At 49.2% G+C, this 17,178-nt stretch overlaps 2 protein-coding genes across 3 annotated transcripts; both read left to right on the plus strand.

Annotated features, from left to right (window-relative positions):
- Positions 1–5,723: 5,723 nt before the first annotated feature.
- Positions 5,724–7,202, plus strand: LOC128715630 (POU domain protein CF1A). 2 transcript variants are annotated; one of them, XM_053810540.1, is made up of 2 exons: positions 5,724–6,171; positions 6,241–7,202. In XM_053810540.1, exons 1-2 carry the CDS (start codon positions 5,724–5,726, stop codon positions 7,200–7,202), a joined length of 1,410 nt encoding a protein of 469 aa, XP_053666515.1. The 2 variants fall into 2 exon arrangements, with proteins under 2 accessions (XP_053666515.1, XP_053666514.1); XM_053810539.1 differs by having other exon boundaries at positions 5,724–7,202.
- A 231-nt stretch (positions 7,203–7,433) lies between these two features.
- On the plus strand, positions 7,434–7,922 carry LOC128715631 (protein grainyhead-like). Its single transcript, XM_053810541.1, has one exon. It carries the CDS (start codon positions 7,434–7,436, stop codon positions 7,920–7,922), a length of 489 nt encoding a protein of 162 aa, XP_053666516.1.
- Positions 7,923–17,178: the final 9,256 nt, after the last annotated feature.

Here is a 17,178-nt window from a genome sequence, read left to right on the forward strand (position 1 = left end):
TCCCGATGCCACCAGGTGTGGGCTCGATGGGGGGGAGGTTGGAGGGGTGAGGACCCGCAGCCCGAACCGATCCGGTGCGTTGGGTGAATTGACGACATTTTATGACTTTTCCGACTGCACGCGCGTGCAATATCTTGTTGTTGTTGTTGTTGTTGTTGCTGTGGGGCTTTGTTTGGGGTCGATTTTTTATGGTGGTTCCGAGGGGACTCGGGCGCATTTGATGGTGGTTGACACTGCACGGTAAGGTGCGTTTAACCCTCAAACACTTTCGTATTTCTAAGGATGACTACAAGAACTTCTTGAGGATGCTTGAAAGGAGTTTAAACTTTAAATTTTCGAAAAATTTCCTATAAATAATAATTTAGTTAACTCAATAAAAAAGGGGTTGTTTGCGTGTAGAATTTTCCATTTTGTGCAGCTCCAAGGAAGTCATGATAAAAAAAAATTGCAACAACTGCAGTAAACAGTCCTCCAAAAGCCCTCGATCCACCCAAAATGGCACAAAGCTTAGAACCCAAAACCCATTCGTTCGGTTGTTTTGACCGGTTTTTGTCCCGTGTGGTAAGATTTTCTTTCGACCACCCCCCCTCCCCCCCTCTCTGTCTCCAACACTCCGTCTGCATTCGTCAGGGTGCGTCAGAAGTCACTTCATTATTTTAATGCCTTTTTGGTAGCAGTTTTGCTTAATGTCCCCATCGGGTAACGGGTGGCCATTTATCTCGTCAACACTACGCGCCACATTCACGCTGATCAGACGGTTCCAATTGTTGTCGTTCTGCCGCTGGCATTGGGTTTGACGACATAATTCGCAGTAGCCGCCCAACATCCAGCGAACCTTATGCAGATGAGCCGATGCGTCGAGAGTGAGGGTGATTAATTTGGGCGCAAACAAAAAAAAAATGAATCGCAGTAGGCCGCGCAACCACCGATGTCCATCCCTGTCGCACCAAGAATCGGCGTTAGGTTTTGTTTTGTGCGTTGTAGTACCGATGTCTTCTAAAACGGCTTCACCGGGTTTGCGATATGTATTGCTTTGATGGTGAATGTTAGCTATCGAGAAGAAAAAAAATGAGCCGGCAAGAACTGGCAGCAATAGCACGGGGAGAGAAATCAATAAAGCGAATTACCCAGAGGGAGACGATACGATATATAAATCGATTTTCGATGTTTGCTTGCGGACTGGTGCGGATTGTTATGCTGATTCATGCCTTGACGCTCTGGTTCTGTTCTTCGCTACGTGCCTGCCCTCTCCCGGTGGTCAGTTTCAGTTCGCCCCCAGCCGGAAATCTTTAAAGTCCCGCCTGCCGGTCCGAAAGATGGGTTCGGTGGCGCGCGGCATTTAACGTCATCTACCAAAAACAGAAAGTCGTCGCGAATTAGGTGATAAATGGTACCAGATCAAAAAGGGACGCACGGGTGTTGATCGCAGCCATCGTGGAAACTACCGTCTGGACGGGTGTCTGGTAGGTCGTGGATTTTTTTCCTCTTGGGGGGATGTTCCTCATTTCCACCGTGCGTGCCACCAGGACGGGCTGCAGTAGTGGCGGTGTATGTGTGCGTATTTTCGGTACGTTTCGAGCTTGCAAGATTTATGCATAAAGTTTAAGATAATTTTGTAGGGGTCTCCGTCTCGGGCTCATCCCTTCGAACTTCGAAAAAACCCACGCAGCAAAATCGCTGCTGAAATTCCGACTGTTTTTTTTTTGTTTCTGTCGGTTTAACCAACAGTAGTCGTCTTCTGCTGTCTTATAACAGAGGGCACGTCTTTATGGAATGGCTTTAAAGGTTCACGGCCCACCGTTGACCATCTCCTGGGGGGGGGGGAGGGAGCGAATGCGTACGGTGCACAACGTCTCATTGATGAGGATCATTATAGAGTCTCGGGTGGTTTTTTGAGGGTGTGTGTGTGTGTGTGAACTGGGAAGGGTGGAGGTTGGGAAGAGAGGACAGGATAATGATGCAAGCCCACAACCGCAAAAGTGGTGAAGAATGGGAGCACTGGCAAAGGCAGAATTTGGCAAGAATGTGACACGCTGCATCGGAAGGTTTTGTGTTGCAAAAGTTTCTCAATTAAATGAGACATTTTCATGAGGGGGGGGGGGAGGTGGGGGTGGTGTAATTTTTTCCAACGGTGTGATGTTGTTGTTGCTGCTGCTACCGTAAATATTTGCTGTCACCGTTCCACCGTGAGTTGTTATTTCTGTTCTGGTGCAGTTCTGGAGCGGAGTTGGGAATGGTGGCAGACGGTTGCTGGTCGGTGTTGAACAAATGGACCTGAACGGGTTCCATTGAGCAGATTATCCACCCACCCTTTACTGTGTGCGTATGTGAGTGTCATCGTGCAGGTGTTTTTGTCGTGGATTAACGTTCCACGTTGCTATGTGCGTGTGCGGCCCGTGATGTGTTTTACTCCAAAATCTATCATCCTGCTGGTTCATTTGCGCTCAAAAATTCGATTGCACAAAACTTGCATGCGATTTGCATACGAACCGTGCTGTGAGGATATGGAAAGGATATGGTACAACATATTCTACTAGCTGTTAAACAACAATCACTTATAAGATGTAATATTTTGTAAGGTATTATTTTGTAATATTTTGTAAGCACTTTTGCTTTCTTTTCATAATTACATCTGGGTTCAACCATTTAAATTTCTATTTGCAAGAAAAATTTACGACACTGTGGTCAATATAGAGCAAGTAGCCTTTTAGAAGTCTTTTAGAAGACATTATCATTCACCTGGCCAAAGCAAAGGTAAGATAAGGTGTAACATTTTTAAGATACAATTCTAATCGCTACATACGGTGTAAAGTCAACCGAGCATGCTCGGTACAAGACAAATGACAAGGAGGAAATGCCTCGAAAAAATTGTGAACTCTTCAACCCTTATGCGACTGACAATACGGCGAAGAGCTGTATTTTTCATTTAATAAAACGAACAAATGGCAGCGTAAAGTAGTTAAGTGGTTTAATATTTTAATTTGCAATGATTAAAGGGAAAAGAAGAACAACGTTAACAACTGACCTCAAATGTGAGTTCTTTCAGTATTTGTGGTGATTTTTATAAACTAAAGATTCATTAAATTTTCTTTAAATAATCGCTTGCCAAATAAATGAGTTTAATTTCATTGAAATAATTCGTTGCAAAACCTGCTTTTATCATATTATATTTTATATTAATACACGTATTTCAAATGGTCGAATGTCGCATGAAAAGGAAATAACTCTGCAGCATACAAACAGTTAATTTTAAAATTCGCCACAACATTGAACAAACCACACACAGCTGTACTAACCGAAAAGCCCTGCACCGCAGTGGTCAACCCTGTAAAATGTCAACATCGCGTAGACAGGGAAAGCGATAGCGCCGGCACGAACGTGGTCGTCTCTGTCGCGGGCGCGATGGGCGTGGCTAGCGAGTTTGAAATGGAGGGCGAAATTCACCCGACAGTCAGTCTCAGTTTTACTCTCGTAGCGATTGCACGCGGTCAGTTCGTGCGTACGGCATAACTTTACCTCATTTCGTGCATTCATCTTTGGCGCGCCGTGTGACACTCTGTCGCTGGCAGCAAACGCTCACGTCGCGTCCGACGTACGCAAAGTGTTCCGGCATTGTTTAACGCACACGGCACGGGTTGCCGTATCGGGTGTGGGTTTGCGTGCGTTTGGCGATCGCGAATGTACACAAGTCCGGTTTAACGCGAAAATTGATCGGTTTCGAGCGTACCAAAACGGGCAAAAGAAAGGAAACCCGAAAGCATGCAAATTTAAAGTTCCGAGTGTATGGCAATGCAGCAGTAGCAGCAGCAGCAGCAGCAAACGAAATACTGCCAGTGTGAACTGCCCGTGTGCGCGTTGTGCGAGGTGTGAGTGATTCTTTCAAAGCGCAAACAAAAGAAAAAAAAAATAGCTCCGTGAAGTCAACATCCCCCGATCAGCCCGGTTTTATCGATGTTGATCCTCACCGATGTGCCGAGGCTGACGAGTGCGGGCCATGCCCAACATGCGACTGTTTACAGTCGGCGAATACACGGTGCACCGTTCTGTCGCTGCCGATGAGCGCCCCGTACCGAGCACCGAACCTGCTGGCCACAAATGATTGACCGGGGGGACGTCGCAGCATTCATCGCCAGGCAAAACGTGCAGGGTTGTGTACGGCGCTAGAACATCTTCAGCACCCGGCACGCAGTGTAATTGATTTGAATAATCTACCGATCCGCGCCCGTGGTGAGCCGACCGTGTGGCAGATATTAGCATAGCGAGTAAAAAAAAAAGGTTGATCCCCTCCAGGAGCCAGGACGATCCGGAAGGAGAGCGAGATAAAGAGAAAAAATACACCACGGGACCACGGCCAGCTAAGCAAAAGTCAACACACACACGCCTTTACGACGGAAAACGTCGAACCAAACAAAAGAATAGGCGTCCTGCGATTGATAGGCTGATAAGCGGACTGAAGCGACCGCTTGTGTAAAAGTGTGCGTTTTTTTTCTGTGAGATTTTTTTTTTCCAACCCAACGCCTACTTCAACGCTCCGGTGCGATCGATCCGATCGGCTTCACGAGGTTTTTGTTGTTTGTTTGTTTGTTTGTTTTGTTTGTTACCTGTTTGCATCACAACACAAGAAGAACACGTTTCCACGTATCGGCGTATCGGTTTTGCAAGCAAATTTCCGACACCAAAACCGCAACGACGGTGCCAGCGGAATTAGCAAAACGTTTAGCAGCAGCAGCAGCAGCCGCATCCGTGTGTTTACGTGAACGCGGGCAAAGGTGATAGCTTAGTGTGAGTGTGAATTAATAACGCGCCCAGAAGAAGAGAAAAAATTAAGTGCTCTCAGTGTTTTGCGTCCTTGTGCGTGCGTGTGTGTGTGTGTGTGGCTAATTTATTCCCTTCAAAAGCCTTAATCGCCACGCGTACCGTGGTCCTACCATTACGTGAAATACTACCAGCAGCGTAAGTTGCTGCCAAACGTCAACCGCAAGCAGGCCGAGCTCTAGCGAGTAGACATGCGTAGTGTGTGAGATCGTCCAAGCATCGTAGTAGTCGTTTGCTCCGACTACCCCCACGAGAGGCTGTTACACGAAAAAAATAGAAGAAGGCCGGTGTGGTTTTAATTTTGGGGGGTTTGACGTTTGCGATCGTGTTGTGAGTGTGCGTTTTTTTTTTGTTACTTCCGTTGCGTTCGTTCAGTTTTGTTTACGATTTTTTCGTTCGTTGCTGGGAGGCCCGCAAACGCCACCGGCCGGTGGCTTTGGTTGTTCGTGATCGTTCGGCAGCGTTTGTACGCCGGCTGCTCCTTTCATCTGACACTTTCGCGCGTGTGCGTGCGCGCTGTATGTGCGTGTAGGGCGCGAAAGGGTGGCAAAGGGCCGGCCGTCACGAACGGCGGGAAGCGCAAAGCACGGCACACGGACCCGATCAGCTGAGCGGCAGTGTACGGCCTCGTGGAGGTGTACGGCGGTGCAGGACGCCCGGCAGGCGCAGGGGCCGGAGAAGGCGAAGGGGGAGAAGGAGGAGGGCTGGTAGTGTTGCCCGGTTCCCGTAACGCAGAAACCATCGATCACCAAAGGATAAACGGTGGCGGCGGCGGTGTCGGCGGTGCCGGAGGCCTCGGCATTGATGTTGGCTGGAATCCGTTCGCGTGGAAGATAGGAAAAGTGAGCCCAAATTTGGAGCCGTACCCCGCCAGCGTGGAAGGGCTGAGCAGCCCGCGGGCGGTGGGGATGGCCGCCACCGCGTACATCTCGCCCGGCGCCGAGCTGGACATGGCGCTGGGCGGTAGCGGTGGCGGTGGTGGAGGAGGGGGCGGCGGTTACCATCATACCTCCTCGCCGCGCAGTGCGGCCGATGCGAACGAGATGAAGTACATGCATCACCATCACCATCACCATCACCAGTCGGCCGCGGCCGCGGCAGCGGTGGCGGCCGCCGCCACCCACCACCATGCCGCCGGGTTGACCGTACCGTCGAGCCCATCGCCGAACCCGGCCGGTCTTGGGTCGGTGACGGGCGGGCTCGGGGCGACGCCCTGGGGCGCCCTGCCCGCCAGCGATCCCTGGTCGCTTCATGTCGCCCACTCGCATCCCGCCCATTCGCACCCGCACGCCCACCCACATCCGGCGGACGTAAAGCAGGAGATGCACCTGAGCCAACAGGCCCGCCAACAGGCCGGCGGCGGCCCGGGCGGCGGAGGCGGCGGCGGCGGAGGAGGCGGCGGCGGCGGAGGAGGAGGCGGTGGAGGTGGTGGGATGACATCGCCGCACGGGTGGCATGCGCCGGTGCATGCCGGCGCCCACTATGCCACCGGTACCGGGTCGCCGCTGCAGTACCATGCGGCCATGAACGGTATGCTGCACCATCCGGCCTCCCATCATCATCATCCCGCGCATCACCAAAGTGCGGCGGCCGCCACGCCGTCGTTGCATCCCTCGCTGAGGGGTGAATCGCCCCAGCTGCATCTGCCGCCCCATCACCACCACCACCACCATCACCATCACCTGCAGGGCGACCGGGACGTGAGTGCGGGCGAGGAGGACACACCGACGTCCGACGATCTGGAAGCGTTCGCGAAACAGTTCAAACAGCGCCGGATCAAGCTCGGCTTCACGCAGGCGGATGTGGGGCTAGCGCTCGGCACGCTGTACGGCAACGTGTTCTCGCAGACGACGATCTGCCGGTTTGAGGCGCTGCAGCTCAGCTTCAAGAACATGTGCAAGCTGAAGCCGTTGCTGCAGAAGTGGCTCGAGGAGGCGGACTCGACGACGGGGTCGCCAACGAGCATCGACAAGATAGCGGCCCAGGGCCGGAAGCGGAAAAAGCGCACCAGCATCGAGGTGTCGGTGAAGGGTGCGCTCGAGCAGCACTTCCACAAGCAGCCGAAACCGTCGGCCCAGGAGATCTCGACGCTGGCGGACAGCTTGCAGCTGGAGAAGGAGGTGGTGCGGGTGTGGTTCTGCAACCGGCGGCAGAAGGAGAAGCGCATGACGCCACCGAACACGATGGGCGGCGACATGATGGACGGTATGCCGCCCGGTCATATGGGGCACGGTGGCCACCACGGGGGTCACGGTGGGTACCATCCGCACCACGACATGCACGGCAGTCCGATGGGTGCGCACAGTCACAGCCACAGCCCGCCGATGCTGAGCCCGCAGGGTATGGGCGCGACCGTCGGCGGCCACCATCAGCTAGCGGCCCACTAGCAATCAGAGCACCAGGAGTCCACGGCGGCCCAGGCGGCCCAGGCGGCGGCGGCGGCACAGGTGGCGGCCCAGGCGGCCTTCTTCACGCCGATACACCACCCGCACGCCCACCACCACCACCATCACCATCACCCGCATGCCTACCATCATCCGCACGCCCACCATCCGCATCATGGGGCGGCTGCGGCGGCGGCCGCGGCAGCCGCCGCAGCAGCAGCAGCGGCGGCCGCCATGGTCGGCGGCCACAGCATGTACGGGTCGGCATCGGCAGGTGGGGCGGCGGGTGGAGCGGGCGAGGGACAGGGTAGCAGCACGCAAGTGTCCCTGTCGTCCGCATCGCCACCGGCGTCGTCTGGGTCATCGGCCGCACCCGGGCCGACCGTGTCCGGGACGGGGCTCGGTGAGGGAGCTGGCCAGCAGCCACCATCACAGTCGTCCTCCGTACCGGCAACGTCGTCGGCTTCACCTGCGCCCACGAGTTCGTCATCGTCCGCTTCGTCAACGCTGGCCGCACAAATGTACATAGACCATCAGCGCAGCCAGCAGCAGCAACAGCAGCAGCAGCAGCAACAACAGCAGCAGCAACATCACCAACAGCAGCAGCATCAGCAACATGCTCAAGCACATCACCAGCAGCAGCTGCATACGAGACGACTCCTGCAGGAATGGACTCTGCAGTTCGGACCAACCGGAACAGCAACTGGTGCACGTTACATTTAGATGGATTACCATCGAAAAAAAAAAAACAAATACACACGACAGAGAGAGAAAGAGAGAGAGAGAGAGTTAAAGAAACAAAGCAAACAACAAGGTACACCCATGAACATGAAAAGGATACGAAAGCCGTCAGGAAGTGATGACGTTCCGCACTCTCGAAAAATTGGAACAACACACTTACGGGCGGGAGCTTACGGTTAGGGTAGAACGTATATATATATATATATATATTATAAATATTGCAACAAAACAAAACAACTTAGGTATGTTAAGTAGCTAAGGATGCAGCCGGGAGTGTTCCTCCCGAAATGTGGCACGGACCGCACACCACAGGACGAGGAGATGCGTATTGGGACGATCCTCACGCGTACGATCGTATGAGTTCTGGATAAAAGAGAGAGAGAGTGGGAGAGAAAGAGTACCAAATCAACTACTAAACGTCGAGTGTTTAGTGACAGCTACTATTCGAGTGGTCCATCTCCAACCGATTGAAGGTGTGCGTTTGTTCTGTTAGTGCGCGAGTTCTCGAAATCGACATTGTACATATACTAAACTGGGGGGGGCAAACTCATGGTTCAATTGAGCCGCAAGTGTAAAGAAACACGTACACGGGACACTCACGGTTGTAACGCTAGTGTAACGGTTGTGTGGTAACGCGCGCGTAGAAAGCATTACAGACAAAGAATATGACCCATCCGGCTGTAGGAGCAAAGACCGGACGCTAGACAAATCTACGATCGCGAAGGGGGGAGCGAGGGGGAGGAGGAGGGGGGGGGGAGGTTTGAAAATTCGTATGATAGTGTGTAAGTGCGAAATGTGCATCGGAAAAGCGATTTATTAAAGCGAAAAACAAAAATACAGCTTGCAACACCGTGCTCCGGGGGGGGAAGTTATTATTTTTCCCCGAGCCAACGGTTCAAGTTGCAAGTGGAACTGAAGCAAACACAACCACACCACGAGTCGTTACAGAGTTTTCGTTTCGTTTTTGTTTCGTTTTTGTTTTGTGTTATTTTGCCCCTTTCGTGGGGCGGTTTTTTGAAGGGTTTGGTTCTCGCAGTGGCTTCTCTCCGGTTTATCACAGGAACGTTTCTGGTGGATAGGAAAAGTTTGGAGCGATCGGTTGGTGCACCAGTTCGAATGTCCGAAATATGCATTTGCTGGAGTGTTTGAGTGTGAGACAAATGGTGATTTTTCCGCGTTCGTGTTTGTCGAGGAAAGTTTTGGTTTTGTTTTTTTGGTGAATTTTTTCCCCCGGACGGCCCATTTGCATGCTGCCACCCGACCGGTGTGCTCCGAGTGGCGTTTTTAATGTGGCGGCCGTTTAGACCAGTGTGTGCAAGCAGTTCGGGTGTGTGCAACCTTCTGGCCGGCCGAAAAAACCGAACCCGCAGTACGATAATTTCACAACCGCGCCCAAGTAAGTAAGGTGACCACTGTTGTTTGTGTTGAAAACCCCTGCGGGATTTGCTTTCGATTGTGATGGTGAACCTCCAGAGCCTGTCCCGTAACACTGAATGCCGTCGGCCCGCGCAATATGCCGTCGGCAAACTGTGCTCGGCGTTGTTGTGGCTGTGCGTGTGAGGTTGTAATTTTTAGCAACGCTGTGACATCGTTAGGGTCCTTTTTGATGGACACTGGCTCAAGAAAAAAAAGGATCTTAATTTTCAAGCGATTTTATTTCACTCACAAACGATCCTTTCATCCATCGATCGGTGGTGTATTTGTCTTTTTAGCGGTGGGGTAGGAAATGGTTTTTGGCCGGCCCTTCGGTTGGTGTTTGTTAAATTTGTTGTTTGTCCCATGCCTTGTTTGATCGCAATTTGGATCGCAGGGGGAAATTCCGTCGGTGGATTTTCCGGGTGACCTTGCAATAAGGACCGGCCGGAAACCTGGCATACGCTTCGGTAATGGGTCCGTTTTTTTTTTTTTTTTTTGATCTCGTACAAGATCTCGGGCCAATGGAAATTCCGAACCCAAAGGTGATCGGTCATCAAGCCGCATACTGGCACCCAACTCGCTACCCTCCGCAGCCCGGGTATTGCGGGTGTCGTTGTTTGTCCCTTCGTGGGGTTTTTCCCCGTACTGCGGGTCGGCTTGTACTTTCCCCCTGCCATTTGTGACAGCGCTTCGATCGTTCCGGGCGTTTGATCCTCAGCCAAAAAGTACGCTATTTGTTTTTGTGACGCTCACCATTTCCCTTTTTCGGTGCCACCGGTGGTAGGGATCGGTTTTGTGTGATGCGATTAGAGACGGTGGTGGTTTTTTTTTCGTGATAGGATTGCTTACTGCGGTAGGCTGGCTTTTACTTAAGCTTCTGTACACCCACCACCAGGCAGGGCAGGGCATAAGTGTAAGAAGGAACACACAAAACGGCTCAATTTCGTACTACCACCAACGATGTATTCTTGCGGCGCTATTGCGAACAGAAAAGCTTTTGAAAAACGCAGCAGCAACTTCGCCAACTTGAAGGGAATGAAACAAAAATCGGGAAGGATGTGCGAAACGGCATTAAACACCAAATCGTAAAGAGGATGAATGAGTTTTGGAAGATGTTAAAAAGCACAGTAGCAAATGTACCCTTTTTGGTTTTTAAAAAGAGAAAGAGAGAGAGAGAAAGATGCCCCATTAGCCAGCTAAAATGATAGCCTGCCAATTGATTCATGCTGATGTTGATTTATCGATTCACTCTTCTCGTTTCGCGTTTTACGAGTTTGAAACCTTCATTAAACGAAGGAATCCCCAAAAATATTGCGGTTCGGTTTCTTTTTTATTTTTTTTTGGGAAACAATTTTTTTTCCGTTCTTTTCCAAAACACAAAACAAAAAAGATCCAATTGAAGGAAAGTTCGCGCACCGAAATGAATTGACACAGGGTAATCATTTAGTGCAATAAGCAAATTAGACACAAACAATTGTACAAAAAGGCTCAGAACCAACGCGGTCCTGATCGGGCGAAAGGGCAAGCTTCGGATGCTTCTTTGCTCAGCATCTTCTACTTCTTCGTACTCTTCTTCTTGTTATGTAATGTGTAGTAATGCAGTGCGCGTCGGGTGCACTCTTGAGGCAGAACAAAAAAAAAAAACAACACACACAAAAACGATACGATCGCGCGTCCCGAGCACCGAGGATGCTGCTTATGTCGAGCTGGAAATCGATTTCGAGAACCTGGCACCAACACTCACTCACACGCGCTCGAGTTGCTGGAAAACGCCACGAAACCATTGACAAGTGGTCGTAATCGTAGTGGGAAAGGATACGAAACGCACCCCCTGGCATACAAAAAAAAAAAATCATCCCCATTTGGTGGATTGATAACAAAACAAAGAGATGGTGAGAAAAGGAGAGAGAGAGGGAAAGATACCTAGAAAACCTTATAAACAGCATAAACGATCCCTTCGATACAGATGAGATGCATTTGCAGCGGGGTGCAACCATAGTCATAACGTACAGCATGCAATCCTCCAGGTGGTTTGATTGACGAAAAGTCGAATGAATACAAGGATATTAAACGTAATAAGGACAGTAGTAGTACTTGGTATGTGTGTGCGTGTGTGTGACGAAGTAGTAGAATCGGGGAAACCGGTGTTGTACCATAATACAGTACGATCGTGTAATCGAATACAAAAACAAAACGAATCTGAAAGAGAGGGAAAACAAACATGCACACACACACATACACACACAAAAAGGGTATAAGTACATTACATACTAAAAAGAAGCAAACAAAAAACGAATACAACACACAAATACATGCATATACCGTTAAGCGTTAAGTGTAGAATGAATATGAACACCCCTTCTTCCCCCTTCCTCCCTTCCCGCCCCATTCTAGTGTAACATGGTGTTTTTTTTTTTTGGCACGCCCGGTTTGGGGGTTTTGGCAAAGAACGCGGATGATTAAAGTCTAAGCTAATCTGCTCCCTGCCCATTCTCCGTGGGGTAGAAAATAAAGAAAGCGCAAAGAAAGCGCAAAGAAATGCACACGAGACCCCACTCCCAACAAAAACCCAAAACCCATTGAAAGGTAAACAAGCAAACAAAAGAAGATGCGTTAATCGAAAATGTACATAAAGTGTAGAAAAAAAAAAGTGTAATGAATGGGATCGACAAACAGAAGTGGATCGAAGCGGTAGCAAAAAACAAAAAAAAAAAGAAAACAAAAAGAAAAACCCCCACCCCGAATTGGGCGCAAAAACGTATAAGAATACAAATACAAATAATCTATTGCAGAAAATATAAAAAAATCAGAAAACATAACACTTTGTCTCCGTTTGTTTGTTTTTTTTTCTTCCTCTGTTTAATTTGTTGGTTGGTAGTTAATTTGTGGTTTAATTTCGCCGTCTCGAACCGTTTGGTGTGGGATTCAAGGTTTGATTTTGTTTCGAGAGAGGCATGTTAAGGTATCGTCACCTTGTCACCTCTGTCGTTGGTTTCGATTAGTAAGTTTGGTGCGTTGTTTCTCCGCCCTTTTAGCACATGACACAAGTCCGGCAGTTCTGATACTATTTTATTGTTGTTTAGTTTCTTCCTTTTGTTTCCACATTGGCCAATGGTTCGTTGGGTTCCAAAATTTAGTTACGCATTTTATTGTGCTAAAATCAAAATTCGAACAACGATGGAAAGAAATGTGTGTCCTCTGGGACATCCTGGGAGCAGTCGAATCACTGGATACGAACGAAAAGAAACCCCCGTGCTTAACCGTGATAGAAAGTTGAAGTAATTGTAAGGTGGTGCTTACGTTTAATGTGACGAATGCTTAACGATAACCAGTTTGCGAGTGATAGAGCGAACTACTAAATCGCTACAAAATGGCACAAACAAGCGATCCCGAGCGAAAACATTTTAATTTATCGTTTCGTAAGACCAGTCTATACGCAGTTTCGATTGGGGCAATGATTCGGTTCCAACCTGCAGAGTTGGAAGCAATGTGAATAACAGGGATTGTGGTAAGAATTACAACTCGCACTTGTATAACAAAACACGCCGTATAACAGTAAGCGAACCCAAAAGCACCAAACAGGATAACAGCATGCATAGTGGTCGATAAAATGTAACAAAAAGCATAGAACAAAATCGAAACAATGAAAGCACAACAAATCTTACCCTAAAAACAATACAAAAGTAAAGCATTATACGCAGCAAAACACAAGAGCGAAACAAAACAACACAAGCACACTAAAAGAGAAAAGAAGAGAGAGAGATAGAAAAAATGGAAACCCCAAAAACGGATGAGGAAAGCACAAGTACTAAGCTAAGTAATTAATTATTAGAGTTATTCTATTATAATAATTATATACGAGCAAAACTGGCAAGAAATAAGAAAAAGAAAAACAATTTTATTAAAATATTTATGATGAAAACACAGCAACAAAAAAAAAAACCAAAACAACCAACATCTTCCTACCGGATGCTTTTGTGCGTTTGCCATTCGAATGTGGTCGAATGTTGGATATTTGAGAAACGGGTGCAGCTGGAACGAAAGGCCGACAGTCAGGAGCTTTTATTTTGCGCTTTGCTTGTGGGGAGGTTGGATATAAAATAATGGCAGGCAGCAGACGAAACAAATGGATTTCCACGTGAAGCTTCCGTTTAGTTCTTATATTTGTGTTTGTAACCCGCTTTCTCGGTGGTGTGCTTTTAATGTTTCGCCTGTCATGGTAGGCCACGGTTTTGTGCTAGGATTTGTTTCCGTCTGGAGCAGGACGTTTAGGGGCCACCAGGAGAAGGTGGTCCCTTTTTTTTTTACGACGGTGCCGGTGCATTTCCTCCGTGTGCGAGTGTTGGTGAGTGGCCTAGAACCGTACCGTACCTGGCGTGGTTTTCGCTAGGGATTTTTGTTGTTGTTGTTTTTTATTTCCAAATTTGGTACACTTTGGAGGCTTTTCGAGCGGAGAACACACGAAACTCACACACAAACAACAAGGTTTAGGAAAAAGGGAAAGCGCCACGAACCGAGTGCTCGCTCGTACTCGTTGTTCTCACGCAGACTAACAGAAAGCAAGCTGCCCCGAGAACAGGTGTAGCAGCATCAAGGATACGATTTTGCGTAACAAATACCTCCATCTACGGCACAACCGACCGATTAAGCGTTTCGTTTGAATGAGAGTGAACCTACGTGGCAGTGTGGTAGTGCATACCTACACCTACACTAACGGAGCAAAAAGGTAACTTTATTTGTCTTGTTTTTTTGATTGTTTTGTTTTTGAGTTGTCTGTGCTTGCTGAAGTTTCACATTTTCCGCTTTTGCATGGTATAGTGAAGAGTTTTCCAGCCCATACACACACACACACACACTGGCCGTGATTTTGCGTCATTGCTGTCATCATTGTTGTTGGGGAGTTGCCATGGAGACGGGAGACTCGCGAATCAAGCGGCGCACGGTTGTTTGGCGTAGTGAGCACTGTTCAGTCGTAGTAAACATAGAATGAGTAAAGGTGTGTGTGTGTGTGAATGGGTGTGCGTATCGAGAAGCTCAAAATTTGGCCCTGCTGTTTTCCGGCCCTTGCGTGACATCCGAGACCGATGAGCCGCCATTTGCACCATCACCCCGGTGGGGGTGATGCTTGGTCAACAACAAAAAACGGACGCAGCACGGGGAGCGTTCGGTGTTGGGTAAGTTTGGTTTGTTGATGCTTTTTTATCGGGTAACTGCTGGAACTGAAACCGTATGATGCTTACGTTTTTTTTTGCGTTACAATTTTGTTCCATTTCCGGTAGGGATCTGTGCTTTGTATAGGACTCTTTTTTTAGGGGGAATTATTTTGGCGCGCTTCCGGTCGCCATCAGGATGACTTCGAGGTTGGAGGAAGGAAAAGGACCAAGTTGAAGCATACTTTAGTGAGCATCGTGCAACTTTGTAGAAGAAAACAGGGTGTATTGAACGAGCACTAGCTGGAAAAGTTGTGCAAAGAGGTCACGGATCACGATAAGAAAATGGAATCCATCGGTGAGCAAGGTATCGGCAAGCTAGAACTCGACGGTGAGCGAACATTGAAGAAACAAGCACAACGGTTGTAGTTGCAAATCTAGCAGAAAGTTGTCCGGAACGCTGACTTCTACCGTTGGGCGTAATCGTATTTCTCTTCGATTTCTTAGCCAACGCTTCGGTGTCTTCGAACATCATATCTCTGTACCGTCGTCATCCAGCACCGGTGTTTCGCTCCGGTCCGTATTTCTGGCTGTGCGATGTGCGAGAAGTTCATCATCCCGGGTGGGGGGGGAAAAAAACAGTTCGCGAAGCAATCGAAACGTACCCGTGTGCCACCGTCGACGACAACGATGGCGACGTGCCATCGAAGATTCCTGTGTTTCGCATTTCAATTTTCACCAGTTTTTGCTACCGCCGTTGTTCGACATGGCGAGGCGTCTGTGCGGATGAATGTGTCACTGTTTCAATGGTTTTCGTTTCTACCACGCGTGGAATTGGGGTTTTGCTGTGTCGTAGCCGCGCCGGAGCACTAATGCTCGTCATTGTTGTCGAGGTTTTGCGATCAGCGCGATGAGCAGCCCCCCGGTAAGGGGAGTTGTTTCTTATTTCGTTTTTCTTTCCTTCCTTGTATCAGCAGCAGCCATCTTTTCCCCCAAACCAACCGATCGTCAGCGAGACGGCAGGATCCTAGACGGTTGCGCCGTGTGCTAGAACAGTGAGCTGGGTCGCTCTTCCCTCCGTTGTTTTCGCGCTAGTACGCCCGTGCTGGCCGGTACGGGCAAGAGATGGCAAGATGACCGGTGCGATTAAACACGCACCAACGTTCATGGGCGGTTGGGAACCGCACATCCGCACACGATTTCCACATGATGTGACACAACTGAATCCGACCAACCGTACCGAAGCCAACACGGGGATCGGCGAATGACACTTCCCGGTCTGGAAGAGCAACGCGAACATTGTTAGATGACAGGCCGGTCGTCGGGAGTTTGGAAAGGATTCGTGGCCTTCATCCTGTTTGCTATCGAACGCATCGTGTCTCAATGGTAAACACAGACACACACACACACATGATGAGACACATTTATACACCTTTTGGTGTTGCGAAGAGACGGGAATTGCTGACTCTCAATACACCTGGAACAGCGCGCGGACCGAGGCGGAATTCCCTCTGTGCGGAAGCTGATATAAACAACGTTCAGCAAGGTAAGTGAATCTAAATTTCATACAACAGATTTTCGATTTACTTACCAGATAGTGTAGTCCATCAGAGTAGCCATGCCAATGCTGTCATATCTTGTCAAGCTGACAGATAAAAAGCTATTTAGTTTTGGGGCAGCTTTCCAGTTCAAAAACTCATCTTTAAGCCCGAAAGACTTTAATGCTTACTTTTGTATGATGGTAAAATGCTCAGTTAGTACGCCCAAAACCGCAAAAACGCAGAAACTTTCTGCGATTTGTCCCATCCACTTCTTCCCCTTCTATCCCCCCCCACCCTCTCCCCACCCTTCATTGTATGGTTTCGCTCGGGAGGAAATAAAATTCGAATTATTTTCATTGCACGAACGCTATTCCTTCGCGTGGTTGTCCATTGATGTCTGTTCCCCCGCTGTCCGATGCTTGATGAAACGTACAACGTACGGCAGAACATTTGCCGAAACGTCGTGCGCATCTGCAAAATGTCTTAATCGAGGCTTTAAAATCTTTATTCCATTTTACGTTATGAGCGTCCGTTTCCGGAAGCACACACACCGGTGTTGTGCGTTGGCGTTTGTGCAAACATTCTCGCCCGTAATGCCCGTAAGACGAAAGGACTTCTTTTTGTTCGCCATTGCGGCAGCAACACGGTGCCGAGCGGTGGACAGTAATTCGCACACGCAAGATGTCCAGTCCCGGGGTCCGATGATGTGGGCGTTAAAAAGACGCGCTTTACGCCCGTGGGTTCCCACACGCACGCACGCAGAGGGAACGTAAGGGAAACGGCCATTAAAGCTGTGGACCGTGGCCCGGGATGGTCCAACCGCCGTATGTGAGCAGATCCTGCGTTCGGCGCCATTTGTGTGTGTTTTTTTTCGGTGCGGATTTGTGTGGATTCTATGGTTGTGCAAAATTAAAACACACAAATCCAACGTTGCTCGGCCCGGAGGAAGGGACGAAAGTGAAATAAATTCCGTGCGAAAAACAAAAAAAAACACCGAAGACAGCAACCGCGTCCAAGAAAGAAATGACTCGTTTAAAGTCCGATGGTCCCAAGTGGTCCTTTGGCAAACCTTGAGCGTGGTGGATAGCATTGGATTAAGAGCATTTGGAGCACGTTTTAATCCAGTTTCGT

Source organism: Anopheles marshallii, chromosome 3 (genome assembly GCF_943734725.1).
Source record: "Anopheles marshallii chromosome 3, idAnoMarsDA_429_01, whole genome shotgun sequence".
Lineage (NCBI taxonomy): Eukaryota > Metazoa > Arthropoda > Insecta > Diptera > Culicidae > Anopheles > Anopheles marshallii.

Bases quoted from the DNA above. Each gene is read 5' to 3' on its own strand.
- LOC128715631 (XM_053810541.1), top strand. From the start codon at position 7,434: ATGGTCGGCGGCCACAGCATGTACGGGTCGGCATCGGCAGGTGGGGCG.
- LOC128715630 (XM_053810539.1), top strand. From the start codon at position 5,724: ATGGCCGCCACCGCGTACATCTCGCCCGGCGCCGAGCTGGACATGGCG.